This window comes from Hakea prostrata, chromosome 8 (assembly GCF_041222555.1).
Source record: "Hakea prostrata isolate BN-2017 chromosome 8, UWA_Hpros_2, whole genome shotgun sequence".
Classification (NCBI taxonomy): domain Eukaryota; kingdom Viridiplantae; phylum Streptophyta; class Magnoliopsida; order Proteales; family Proteaceae; genus Hakea; species Hakea prostrata.
The window spans coordinates 8,515,441-8,528,537 of record NC_142607.1 but is presented as its reverse complement, the minus strand read 5'-3'; the positions used below and the strand labels follow the sequence as shown (position 1 = coordinate 8,528,537).

Genomic DNA, 13,097 nt, shown 5'->3' with positions numbered 1-13,097 from the left:
ACCCTATACAAAATCATCTAAAATGCCGTTACACGTACTTTTGTATATGAAGTTCTGTACTAAATTTTTGTTTGAATCTGAACCTATTGTTTGGCCTAACCAATGGCTTGACTTCAACTTCAATGTTTCCCCATTGAGAACCAGGATCTCAATTGACCTTGACGATCAGATTCAACCTGCTGCAGCTTTCAAATAAACCAAACCAGATATAATGGTTTCTCACAAACCCATTATTGAAGGCTGAAGCCAAGTTCAAAGTTTAATTGTTGGTTAGTGGAATAGTCTTGTCAACAGTTCATGGCAACAAGAAAAAATTCTGGGAATTGAAAGGGAAATAACAGATTTCATAATTTCCAAGGGCAAGTCAAAGTAACAACCATCTTTTCTTATCTCGAAGCTTAGAAAATTTGACCTTCAGAGAGGAAGAGCCTTGGAAATGTGAAATATAATGGGAGTTATCCAGTTCTCAAAGAAAGAGTGAAAACTTTCACCAGCACTAGAGGAAGCCAATCTGTATATATAAGAGCCTCTTCTCAGCTTAAACATCCAAGAGTAATATTCTAATTTTCTTCCACTGCTCCAAAGATGTCTTCTTACAATGTAGATGTTGGAGGTGGTGTTAGGGTTCAAGCAACAGTCATCAAGAATGCTTCAATGTTGGATACTCATGTGATGGAACTAAGGAATCTCTGTGCAGGCAATGCAAAACCCATCATTGGACTGGACCTGGAGTGGAACCCTAACTCTGCAGACAAGAGGGTTGCACTGCTCCAGCTTTGCTTAGGCACTCGTTGCCTTATTATACAAATGCGTTACCTTAATGTGGTTCCTGATTCTCTCAAGAACTTGATAGCTGATGGTGATGTTTCCTTTGTTGGTGTTGGAATAACTGGAGACATCGCTAAGCTCCACGATTATGGTATTGCATGTAAGAATGCTATTGAGTTGGGTCCAATTGCTTCTAGCAGGGGTCATGGGAATCCTGGGAATGCTGGATTAGCCGAGTTGGCACATCAAGTTGTGGGATTTCATGTTGAGAAGAATGCAAGTGTTCGTTGCTCCAAGTGGGACAATGGGATTCTCACTGATGAACAGATCAAATATGCTACCATTGATGCCTATGCTTGCTACCTGATTGGAAAGAAGCTCTTTGAATGAAGATGCTTTCTTCTCCTTTGCTGTTCTGCTAATAATTTGGTTATAAAATATTAATAAATATGCAATTTAGCTATTAACCCATCTGTGTGAAGCAACAGTAATTTGACGTTTTGGGTATATCACTTCTTCTTCTTCTTCTTTTGAAGTAGGCTTCCAGGTTCAAAGGTCGAGTTTTTTACCTAAGCCAAAACACAAATGCTGTTCTCTATACCTTCGTTCCCTAAATTGAGATAACAATCCAATATACCCAAGGCAGAATCGAAACCGGTGGTTCTGTTTGGTTCTATATTGAGTATTGAATGATTTTCAGTCAGAAGCATATGGTGACGATAATCTATATAAGGGTTAGCTAGCTGCAGAACCAACCGTTGAAGATAAAATAAACCCAAAAAGAAGGATTACAGTTGTACTGCGTTGATTCATCCTCTGGTTTAGCTGGGATTTTCTCAGTCTTTACTCGTTGATTCACAAAGAAAAGAGGCAAGGTTTGATAATGGAGTCCAGTTTAAATGAACTTACGTCTCCGGAGCGCAATGAGAGTTCGACACACTATAATGAAATTTTTTAAAATTACAAAATCTGTACAAGCATCACAATCGAGTCATGACGTCACAACCAAGATCTCAAATCACCATAAACAACTCGATCCCAGCCTTCCTACACCAAAAGAAACAAGAAACCACAGAGGAGAAAAGAGAGAACCAGAGAGCTTATTGTCGCACGAGTGAGGAGGAAGAAAACCTCCAAAACCCTAATACAAATTTTGACCCCAAAATGAATGAACCAACACTTATACAACACTGTCTAGATTAAATCTCTAAGGTTATATGAGCCTCTGTGTATGAATTGAACCAGCATATTTACGTATTTTTTAATTATTTTATATTTATCTTTTTTAAATATTTTATTAAAAAAATATGCCCATTTTGGCACAAAAGTCGTACATACCATACAAGATTCTGTGCCAAGATGGGCAGGAGAAATGTGTCCATCTGTGTCCAGTCATACAAGATTATGGCAACAATTCTATGCCAAATTTGTCCATTTCAGCTCAGAAGTATAAAAAATGGATTCTGTGCTGAATTGGGAATTTTGGCACAGATTCGTTGCCATACAACCCCTCTTAAGTGAACATGAATAATCCAAATTTAAGACAGAGCAATTACCGATTAACCCCTCTTATCTTTCTCTGGATTCCTATTAGAGTATTTGGAATGCCAAATCATGGAATTTTATTCTCTTCATTTCTAACGAAGACACGGATTATCTATTTCTTTGTGGATGAGTGATACATATCCGTAAATCACATCAAAGGATTAACATTAAATTAAAATTTAAAAAAAAAACTTTATAAATCTAACCTTAATCTTTTGATAATGAACCTTTGGACACATGTCACTCATCCATAAGGACATGGATGCATCGTCCACTTGCTTGTTAGAAATAAACGTGATGAAAACCCGTCAAACCATTGATAGTCTTTAGCAATTCAGATTAGACCCCATCATATATCTAGAATGCCAAACCCTCATCACTCCAAAAAAATGCGTGGTCCGTGGACAGAAGGATTGAATGCAAAATGAAATAAATCATCTCATACCAATTAAGTTCTATTTATTGATTCTCTTCTATAGTTATTCTCTAATATATTTTTCATGTAGATTTCTTTTTGAATATTTGAAATCTCATTGCCGTAGAGAAATACAATCAATATGCTCCACAAACCTCCAAAGGTTTTCTAGTCTGAAAGCCCAAAATTTCCATCACACATAACTGCTGGTGGCCCAGAAAGTTTGGAAATGGCTTTCTTCTTTAGACTCTACATCAACTTACCCACAAACGTCATCCAACCACTTCTGTATCAGCTTGGATGATTTGATTTTTTTTCTTTTCTTTTTCTCAAACAATTGATGTTATAGATTGGGTAAGGATTGGGTCTAGAGTTTTCGGACTTCATATGGAAAAGTATAGAGTTCTGATCCTCTATCTTGAACTCCATCCCCAATACTTTATAGGTCAAATTTTTTTTCTTATAGTTAACCTGATATAAAAAAGCCCGGATGCTCTATGTGGTGGATTGCGAGAGAAAATTTTTGATGTACAAAAAATATAATCTTAACTTCAAGAAATGGAGTTATATTTTTCAATTCAGATCCTCTACCTCCATTATTTTTTGTACATCAAAAATTTTCTCAAAGATTATATTTTAAGTGCAAAACCGGCCATTCTTGGTTAGGGAATTGAAACAGTCTTGTCCTAGGTACTCGGAGAAAAGGGATTGACACGGTTATGATCTCAGAGATAAAAAGAATTTCATGGCAATGGAAAAGGTTGGAAACTGCAAGAAGGTAATAACTTCCATAATTTCCGATGAAAAATCTTGGTAATACACACTTTTTTCTTATTTCAAAGCTTGGGGAATGAGTTGGGTCCACTTGCTGCTAGGGTTTATGGGAGTCCTGTAAATGCTGGATTAGCCGAGTTGGCACAAAAAGTTTTGGGTTTTCATGTTGGGAAGAATCCAAGTGTTAGTTGCTCCAAGTGGGAGAATGAGATTCTCTTGTTTTTGGTAAAAAATAAAGAATTTTATTGAAATCTAACAAATCAAACCAGTAAAAGCCAGAGAATGAGATTCTCACTTAGTGATGAACAGATCAAATATACTACCATTAATGCCTACGCTTGCTACCTGATTGGAAAGAACCTCTTGGGATGAAGATGCTTTTTTCTCCTTTGCTCTTCTGCTAATCATGAATTTAGCTATTAACCCCTTTGTGTGGAACATTGGGTTTGTCTCTTGGGGATGTAACTTTTTTTCCGTATAAGCTTCTCTGTCCTTTTTTCGTATAAGCTTCTATGTTCATGAGCCAAAATGTAAATGTTATTCCTAATTATGAACCTTCATGCCCTGGTCAATTGAGATAACAATCGAATATATCCAAGGCAGAACCGAAACCGGTGTTTCTGTTTACAATTTGTTTTTCAATTTTTAATTTGAGGTTAAATTATAGAAAAAAAATTTCATACAGGCAGATTTTTAAAGTTTCAGTTGGAACAAAAATTGACATTTGGCTGTGAATAATTTATTAGAATTTGACAAATTTGACTGATTTAGGGGAATGAATACTCAAGCATATTCGGAATTCTCTTCAGAATGTACAATTGTATATTGAGCATTGAATAAAATTTGTAGTCAGAAGGTATGGCTGAGGATAATCTAAAGAAGGTTAGCTGGAGAACCAACCGTTGAAGATAAAGAACCCGACAAGAAAGATTACAGGTGTCCTGCGCTGATTCATCCTCTTGTTTAGTTGGGATTCTCTGAGTCTTTTGACTCGTGACTTGCGGGAGACACAAACCTAGGCTTTGAGCGACTGGTGTGAGACGAAGAGAAGTGAAGATACCATTTATTTTGACCGATTAAATTTCGAGATCGAGAAGAACAGGAAAAGGGAGAAATGGCTATAGCAGCTTCGTTGTGTTCGACTTCCATTCAATCCCAAATCAGTGGATTTGGTGGGGGCATTAAACTTCGGAAGTCATCTCTCCCTAATCCTAATTCATTCACCTCAACAAGGTATCTTCCTGATGATAATCTCAATCCCCTCTATTTTGGGTTGAGCCACTGTATAGCCATTTACTTTGCTTGATGTCTATAAAACCCAATGGTGGAATTTCCTTGTGGCTTAGCTTTTTGGTTGTTTGATTTAGAATGTAACTATGTTTTGTGAGAAAAGAAGCAAAACTATCAACTATGTTCTACTCCAGATCAGACAGATTTGAAGTTAAATTTCATGTAAGCTGTTGTTTGAGTATGGGTGAATGGCATGGAGACATGCAAAGTAGGATTTGGGATTTAAGATAGGAATATTGGGTTATCTGAATTGCTTTTGGGTCTTTGTGATTATGTCGAGCTGAACTTGGAACAATGCATTTAATTTTTATGTGGTCTATTTAAGATGTTTTGTATTCTTTAATATGGTTTAGTGGTTCACGTCCCAGTTTTGATATCTTCAAGTTGATTTTCTTTGTTCACATTTCAGGCGAAAGTACCAGGTGACCGTGAAGGCATCATCCCGTGTTGATAAATACTCCAAAACCGACATCATTGTTTCTCCATCTATCCTCTCAGCCAACTTTGCCAAATTGGGCGAACAGGTATTCTTTTTGAACTGTAATTTTTCAATTTCTAGTTTGAGATTCTTTGTGATATAATTGAGGGAAAAAGTATGACTCACTGGGTTCCCTATGATGATTAATTCGTTACCTATTTTATTTAGTTTGTTATTTTCAGTTGATCTATAAACATTTATCATAGTAGGTAAAATTTAGAGGTATCTGCTTTCATCTTTTTTAGTGCAGTTGTAGTAAAAGATGTCTCTCATCAGTGTTGCACTTTGGTCTTCTAAGTAAATGAATGTTATTGTCTTATGAATAGGATTTTGTTTTTGTGATAGATTGATTTGATCCACAACCTGCTTTCCATTGGTCATTCTATAATCTAGTATTAGTTATACTTGCATAGTTAGGTATTCTTTAAAACTTTAACTCTTCAATAAATGGACTATTCTTCTGGCAGTTCTTTTTCCTTGATTGTATTGGACTTCCTCTGGATCAAAAGAGGTGTCTGCATTTTCTACACTGAATAATTTTACATCATGCTCTGGAGTTCACTAATGCTGGGTTTGTTACTTTGCTTAGGTTTTTATTAAATGTTTCTGTTTTATAGCCTGTCTTGGGAAGCAAACTATGCAAATTTAAAAACAAGTGCTGATTTTCTTGTATACCTCCTTTTTTTGTCTGGCACCTATTATAATTTAATATTGAAAGTGACATTTTCCTCCCTTCTATGCCTATATATTTAAATTTGTCAAAAGAATGATAAGTTGAGAAAAGAATAGGAAATCAATTTACATATTTCCCATGGGTGATTTAGCTTCATTCTCATTTTAACTAGGTAAAAGCAGTGGAGGTGGCAGGATGTGATTGGATTCATGTTGATGTGATGGATGGATGCTTCGTGCCAAATATTACAATTGGGCCGCTTGTGGTTGACGCCTTGCGCCCAGTGACTGATCTTCCATTGGACGTACATCTGGTAATCTTGTTCATCTCTTCCTCCTTTTCTTGAATAGCATGGTGCATTGATCCATGATCTGATTCCTGGAAGGAACATGACTGTTAAATGAATCCTTACATTAAATGAGATTAGCTCTAATGTGAAAACCCTTTTAGATGATTGTGGAGCCTGAGCAGCGGGTACCTGACTTTATCAAGGCTGGAGCAGACATTGTCAGTGTTCACTGTGAGCAATCTGCCACCATACATTTGCATCGAACAGTTAATCAAGTAAGATCTTCATCTCTGCATTTCAGGACTATTTGTTTGTTTGAAAGGGCAGGGGGCTGACGGTGAGTATGAGTGAAGGATATTTATTTATCTGTAAATGGCAGAGGTTTCCCTCTACTTTGATGGGTTATAATCACAAAAACAATGCGTATATCAGAATTCTAAGAATTGTGATGGTCTGAAAAGCCCCTTTTGTCTCTGCACATTCATACATAGGATCAATGTCCCATGGATATAACTTTAGTACTCTAATCCATTTGAACTGGGTGATGATGAGGATGTTATGAACAGCTCCACTCCCAAGTTGGTCAACCAAGACCTCAGGATTCTGTCTATACATTTGGTAGGTAACTCCACTTACTTGTTTAAGCTTTTAACTTGGGAGCTTCAATATTGTATCAGAACACTGTCACTTGTTCCTCCCTGATGGTGGCTGCCAATTGAATCCCAAAAATAGGGGCTACCCTGATGGTAATTGCCATTTGAATCCCAAAATAGCAAATCTGGATAGCCTTACATTGGTTAACTGGGACCTCAGAGTGGGGGCTACATGCTTAAGAGCTGTCTTCACTTACGAGCTTAAGATTAATCCCTATGCAGCTTGCTTGTGTATAGTCTTCTGAATTGTCTTTAGTTTGTTCTGTGTTGCCCCCACCATCTCCCCCCCCCCTCCCAAAAAAAAAAAAAAAAAAAAAAAGGAAAGTCTTTAAGCATGTATTTTGACACATTTACCTGCCTTTTATGATTCAGATCAAAAGCCTGGGAGCCAAAGCAGGAGTCGTCTTAAACCCTGCTACCCCTCTAACTGCCATTGAATATGTTCTTGATGGTAATATCTATATACATTATCAGTTAGAGGTGCCTTTGATGATTTGTAACTTAAGGGACTATTACTTATTAATGTAGCTTTTCCTGAAAACCTTGATTTATTTTTCTGGATCAGATTCAGTCAAGAATTTAGCTCTGTATTTTTGTTGTTGGGTCTGTGATCATTGACTTTAACTTCAATAGAGAACAAAATGTCCTGCTAAGCTGACATGCTTCCTACAAGTCTACTAATTTGACATTCTGCTTTCTCCTACTTTTCTGAAGTGAGAGAAAGTACGATAGTCAGATATGCCTGAGGAAAACTGACAAGATATGAAAGAGAATTTAGTTAAGGACTTCCTGCCAATAACAAGAACTCAGAAGGGCATTGAGAAATAAGGATGTGGAAACAATTGTTCTAGTGTTAGATTTACAAGGGTGAATCTATCATTAAGTACGGTTAGATTTTGAAGGGAGAATGTGGAACTGGTGGAGCAAGTGAAGTTTCTCCTAGTTTCTAAAAAATGTGTCAGTAACATCTTTGCCCTTCCAACCATTTACCACCTAATAAAGCCAAGATTCTTGAATATTGGGTTAGCAATCCTACTCTCAATCAGGCTATGCTTAAATATAAATGATAATAATAAAAAATTCTCTCAATAGAGAAAAGATGTTTTAACAATTTTATTACAAATATTTATGGAGTGGAGAAGTGAGGGTCAGCGCCTTATCAAGTGCTCGCATGCTGAAGGCTTGGTCGTGCGTTCACCTGGCAATAGGGGTAATTTTTTCCCTAGACCTTGCTAAATGCAAGAGCCTTATGCAGTGGGTATGACCTATTTAGAAAGTCAAAGACAAATATGAACCTTTTGAAGACAACGCCTAGAAATTGAGAAATAAGCTGCTGCTTCGTTGCAGCTTCGCTGCAACTCTTATGTACATTCAAGAGTTCCTTTATAAATGTCATTTCTATTATTTTTTCCACTATGATGTTTTAAGACCTAATCACATTTGAGAGTTAGGACCCATTCAGCCTTCGGGTATGGAGTTGACCACTTTGTCTTTTTATACATGTGCAGTGGTTGACCTGGTGTTAATTATGTCGGTCAACCCTGGATTTGGTGGACAGAGCTTTATTGAGAGTCAAGTAAAGAAAATCTCAGACTTGAGAAGGATGTGTGTTGCAAAGGTGATGAAGTTTTTATTTTTTCCTCAAGTCATCATTTTTCCACCATTTAATTTGGAGCTCCAGTCTGTGTGAACCAAAATAGAGTAGAAAAGCTTCCTAAAGCTTCCTTAATATTTGGTTACTTGCTTATTCAGGGTGTGAACCCATGGATTGAAGTTGATGGTGGAGTTGGTCCAGCAAATGCATATAAGGTATGTCTTTCATTCTATCCTTGTTCTTTTGTTCCTTGGTGGTAAAGAGCGAGTGAGACAAAACAGTGTGGAGTTATCCAATACTGAAGACTTAGAGCTGGCTTAGCCTTATCCCAACAGTATATATTCCCATTATATTGGCATATACATACTGATTTGAGAAATTATAAAAAGAAAGGAAGCTTGTATATTATATCTCCCATCTGTTTTGACCTTTTTTGAAAAAAAAAACTCAGGGTACTATGATGCTGAACAGCTATCCTGTGTTTGTTCACTCATTTTTCTTCCATCACTAGAAAGATATGATTCTCTCGCAGAAATGCACATATGTTCATGCACAGGGGTGAAAAACATATGTATTATAAATTCATTTGGATTTTTAATTGGTGGGTTGAAAGCACCCTCTGGCTGGTTCAACCTTTGTTCAATCCGGAGAATTCTTCCTATTTGACTGAGCGGATTCCACTTCTTAATTACTCTATAATATAATGGAAAGCTTTTCTTTAGAAAGTTATCCTTAATGAATGGATAGTCCAGATTATGAGGCCTTTTAAAGTGATGGGGGGGGGGGCGGAGACACTTCTTTATGTAGGCGGATCATACTTCTGTCTTCTCTGAGTTAAACATTTTATTTTTTTTAATCTTAGCTTTACAACTTGTATTCTTTGGATTATGATCTACTATTGTTTGCCTAGAATTAATTCTTTCTTGGTAAGGGTTTGCCTAAAATTACAATCATTTCTGGCAGGTTATTGAAGCAGGAGCCAATGCTTTAGTTGCTGGTTCTGCTGTCTTTGGAGCTAAAAATTATGCTGAAGGTTTGGATTCGTTCTCTTTATCAGAATGAATTTTTTTTCCCAGATTATTTTTGTTAAATTCAACGTGATTGAATACATGGAAATGTATGCATGCAATTAAATTGCATCTAAAGCAACTATATTGCAGCTATTAAAGGAATAAAGACCAGCAAAAAGCCTGTAGCAGTTGCAGTATAAAGTTTGGACATCTCATCAAGAGTCTTATCTTATCATTACAAAATGCAGTGTTCTTCACTTCCTCGTAAGTATCCTTGTTGACATATAGCATAATTTCAATGAATTTGCGAGGTGTGCCTTCAGCAATAAAATGAATTATCTTGTTACTCACTTGGCTGTGTATTGTAAAATAGTAGAAGTGAAAATATTTAGTCTGTCAAATTATGCATGAGTTACATTGCAAATTAGTTATTGACTTATGTAAGACACCAGGGCGTTTATTTGTTTCATAGAAATGAACAGGAAATAACAATCTTATTTTGTACAATTGCTGCATTAGACGGTTATCTTGCTTCTTAAAGAAATTTTGTGTGGTGTGTGTGCGTGCGTGTGTGTCGAAAGACAAATTCATGCTTGTATCATTGGGCTTGATTATATGTAAATTGTTTGTACCCATCTAAATTTCGGTCACAGAATGCATTAAAGCCAATGGACTTGCTTTTGAGAGGGGTTCTTGAACCCTCTTGGAAAATAATCATAGTATGACATAATTTTTATGATATGAAAGTACGATATATTGACAAATATCATGTCTTGTAGGTAACTATGTTGCCCAAGTGTTATTTTTCCCCCTCATTTCTTACTTTGTTTAGTATGCTACAATATATGCTTTACATTATCAAGTATTCAAAATTAACATTATGCCTCACCAAGTCATCCAAATTCAATATTAAGTCACATAAGTCATAAAGTCATAAGAAAATCAACTTAGAACTAGGAGTGAACAAAAATGAACAAGCAAGCCATTGGAAGTTCGAAATATTAAACATGACATTTGGATTACATTGTTCTTGGAAGTGATCATGGTCCTGATATAACTATTACCATATTTGGTTTATACTATTCTCGAAAGAAAAAAAGGGGTCATTCAAGTGCTCCTGATTTAGAGAAATGCTTTTGTTCTCAACGAAAATTAATTGCTAAAATGATTTTATTTTTATTACACTAATATTTATAAAATTTTTAGATTTGAGGAAGGACCTAGAAATAGAAAGTTAAGAATTTCAACAATAGTTAAAAATCTATTTTATTTTATTTTTTTATTTTTTTTTTAGATGAATATATAATATAATATAAACGTCCCAAAGGGAAGAAAAACACAAGGGGGAAAGAAGGGGGGCAATGAGGCTAAGAGGGCCTAGAAGGCACTAACAAAGAGCCATCAAGACCTCAAGTAACAACAATGAACCCCATCCTTGTTGAATAGTTGAAGATTCTATATTGTTGTACAACCAACTATGATGTATGACATAGATTGTTAGGCTGTTAAGAAGCATCATGAAGATAAACTCAATGTAGCATAAATGCGGACGTTTAAATGGATGATGATAAAACTAGGAAGAAATGATCATATTAGAGCCGGTTTGGGAGTAGCTTTGATAAATATTAAGTTACCAAAAAATCGATTAATGTGGTGAGGCCACATTCACCGGAACCCTTTATATGCCCTCTACGGAGACGCAATTTAATTCAGAAAGAAGTAGAAGAACTAGGTGCAGACTAAGATAACCTTAAGAGAAGTGCTAAAAATGGACATGCATGGCTTAGGCCTTGCATCTATAGCATGGCTTCAAAAAGAACTGATTGGAAGGCAAGAATCATGTAGCCAACCCCATTTAGCTGAAAGAAAGGCTTATTGGTTGTTGTTGTTGTATTGGATTCAAATAGGGGGCAGTTTGCTTGTCTATGAAGAATATCTTAGGTAAACGAAATTCCAAATTTCGAATATTTACTTAACTGATATTACACATAAATAGAGTTTAGGGTCCAACACCAATAAGGAAGTCATTGCCTAGACTAGAGAAAATCCACCTGGGTGCTAAGGCCATGCCTTGACAACTATTCACTTGGTAGAGCTCTCGTAGCATCTCTCAGATTTATGATTTTAGATATACATTCAAGATCGACATTCTGAAGTTTAGGGAAGTGGTATTCGGCGAATCAAAGTTAGGTTCAGCGGATTGTCTGTCTGTGCTAGGCAATTCTTATAGCTACAGTTTCCACCAAACTTTCTCATTTAAAGAGACTGAAATCAGTAATGAATTGCAAAGGTCAGTTTTTCCTTTTAGGTGTTGATTACATGCAAAGTGAATGCAAGCAATAGCATTTTGCCAACTTCTGCAAGTAATCTGAGTTACAGACATTCATGGCACAAATTAGTCATTCCTCCTTTCTGAGTTATGTATTTTTTTTAAATTCATTACAGGCTTATATTTCATTATATATTCTTTTTTCTTCTGTTCCTGGGCATTCCTTTTCATAATTTCTGGTAGTAGAAAGTCCAGATTATTTTTCATATGGTTTGATTGTGGTTCATATACATAATTTCTGTACTCTTTTGGCTGCAAGATAATTGCGGTTCCATCTTTTATAGTATCTAATGCGACATAGTTTCTTTTCATGATCGCAGATAAAAAAATTGCACAAGACAAAATAAAAGTGGCACACTTATAGCTAATTTGCCTCACTTGTACAGGTACTGGTAAAAATCTGTGGTTGCCTGTAAAATAAAATGTCAAAGAAGTCTCTTGTAACCAAAATTCATATCGGTGTGGAGCTAGTGTAGCTAGTGTAGCGTATATTGTATAGGGATCTCATAATTTTAAAGAACTTTTTACCAGTTCCTTAGCTAAGTTTACTCCAATTTCTGTCTTGACCAGTTCCTAAACCCACATCTTTGTATCATATACTGTCAAGATAGTTGGATTGATTGAGTTGCTACAAAATTTTTGTTTGTCATTATATTTACTAAATTGAATGCATTTGATTTGTACAAGGAGAAGTTGTGAGGTCTACCAATGTGATGCAGTTTTATGGTAATCCTTGAAACAGGCTTAACTTTTAATCTAGGAAGAGTTATAGGGCATAAACGGTTTTTCGAGCACTACAACATCTATATTTAGGTTTACCCTTTGACTAGGAAACTAAAAGTAGCCTGAAAGCCCACTAAACGATGGAATCCGACAGTCAAAATGATGCTTAAAAACATAAATATTTGACTCTTAATTTTAAAACATTTTAGTTTTGTTTTATTTTCTTAATATTTTTAGGATTTCTTGGCTATAAATAGGAGTCATTGTTATCTCGTAAGGGAATTTCCACAATTGAATAACAATTTTCAGTTATCAGAGTTATTTGTTCTACGCTATATGTTGCGTCATAATGTTCCAGAAATTTTAATTTCAGTTTTAAGATGGCTTAGAAATTAATCAAGATCACTTGGGTTAGTGTTAAAATTTTCCTAACCAAAATATCTCGCAAACTCAAGGCTTTGCCATCTACCTATGGACTTTCAAGTAGTGCTTATATTTGCAAAGTTAGTTGTTGCATGGTTGATAGAAAATGTATAAAGATGTCTACAGTGATAGA

General features: G+C 35.8%; 2 protein-coding genes across 2 annotated transcripts; both read left to right on the top strand.

Moving 5' to 3' along the window:
- Window positions 1-585: 585 nt before the first annotated feature.
- Window positions 586-1,158, top strand: LOC149006665 (3'-5' exonuclease-like). The gene has a single exon (XM_089165505.1). The coding sequence runs from the start codon at window positions 586-588 to the stop codon at window positions 1,156-1,158; it is 573 nt and encodes a 190-aa protein (XP_089021631.1).
- A 3,333-nt stretch (window positions 1,159-4,491) lies between these two features.
- Window positions 4,492-9,757, top strand: LOC149006664 (ribulose-phosphate 3-epimerase, chloroplastic-like). Its single transcript, XM_089165447.1, has 9 exons — window positions 4,492-4,735; window positions 5,202-5,316; window positions 6,116-6,256; window positions 6,394-6,507; window positions 7,258-7,336; window positions 8,394-8,503; window positions 8,638-8,694; window positions 9,443-9,512; window positions 9,640-9,757. The coding sequence occupies exons 1-9, from the start codon at window positions 4,617-4,619 to the stop codon at window positions 9,687-9,689; spliced, it is 855 nt and encodes a 284-aa protein (XP_089021573.1). The 5' UTR covers window positions 4,492-4,616; the 3' UTR covers window positions 9,690-9,757.
- Window positions 9,758-13,097: the final 3,340 nt, after the last annotated feature.

Excerpts from the sequence above, each read along its gene's own strand:
- LOC149006665 (XM_089165505.1), top strand. The coding sequence starts at position 586 with ATGTCTTCTTACAATGTAGATGTTGGAGGTGGTGTTAGGGTTCAAGCA.
- LOC149006664 (XM_089165447.1), top strand. The coding sequence starts at position 4,617 with ATGGCTATAGCAGCTTCGTTGTGTTCGACTTCCATTCAATCCCAAATC. Across the intron at positions 4,736-5,201 it reads AATTCATTCACCTCAACAAG|GCGAAAGTACCAGGTGACCG; the intron begins GTATCTTCCTGA and ends TTCACATTTCAG. Across the intron at positions 6,257-6,393 it reads TTCCATTGGACGTACATCTG|ATGATTGTGGAGCCTGAGCA; the intron begins GTAATCTTGTTC and ends AAACCCTTTTAG.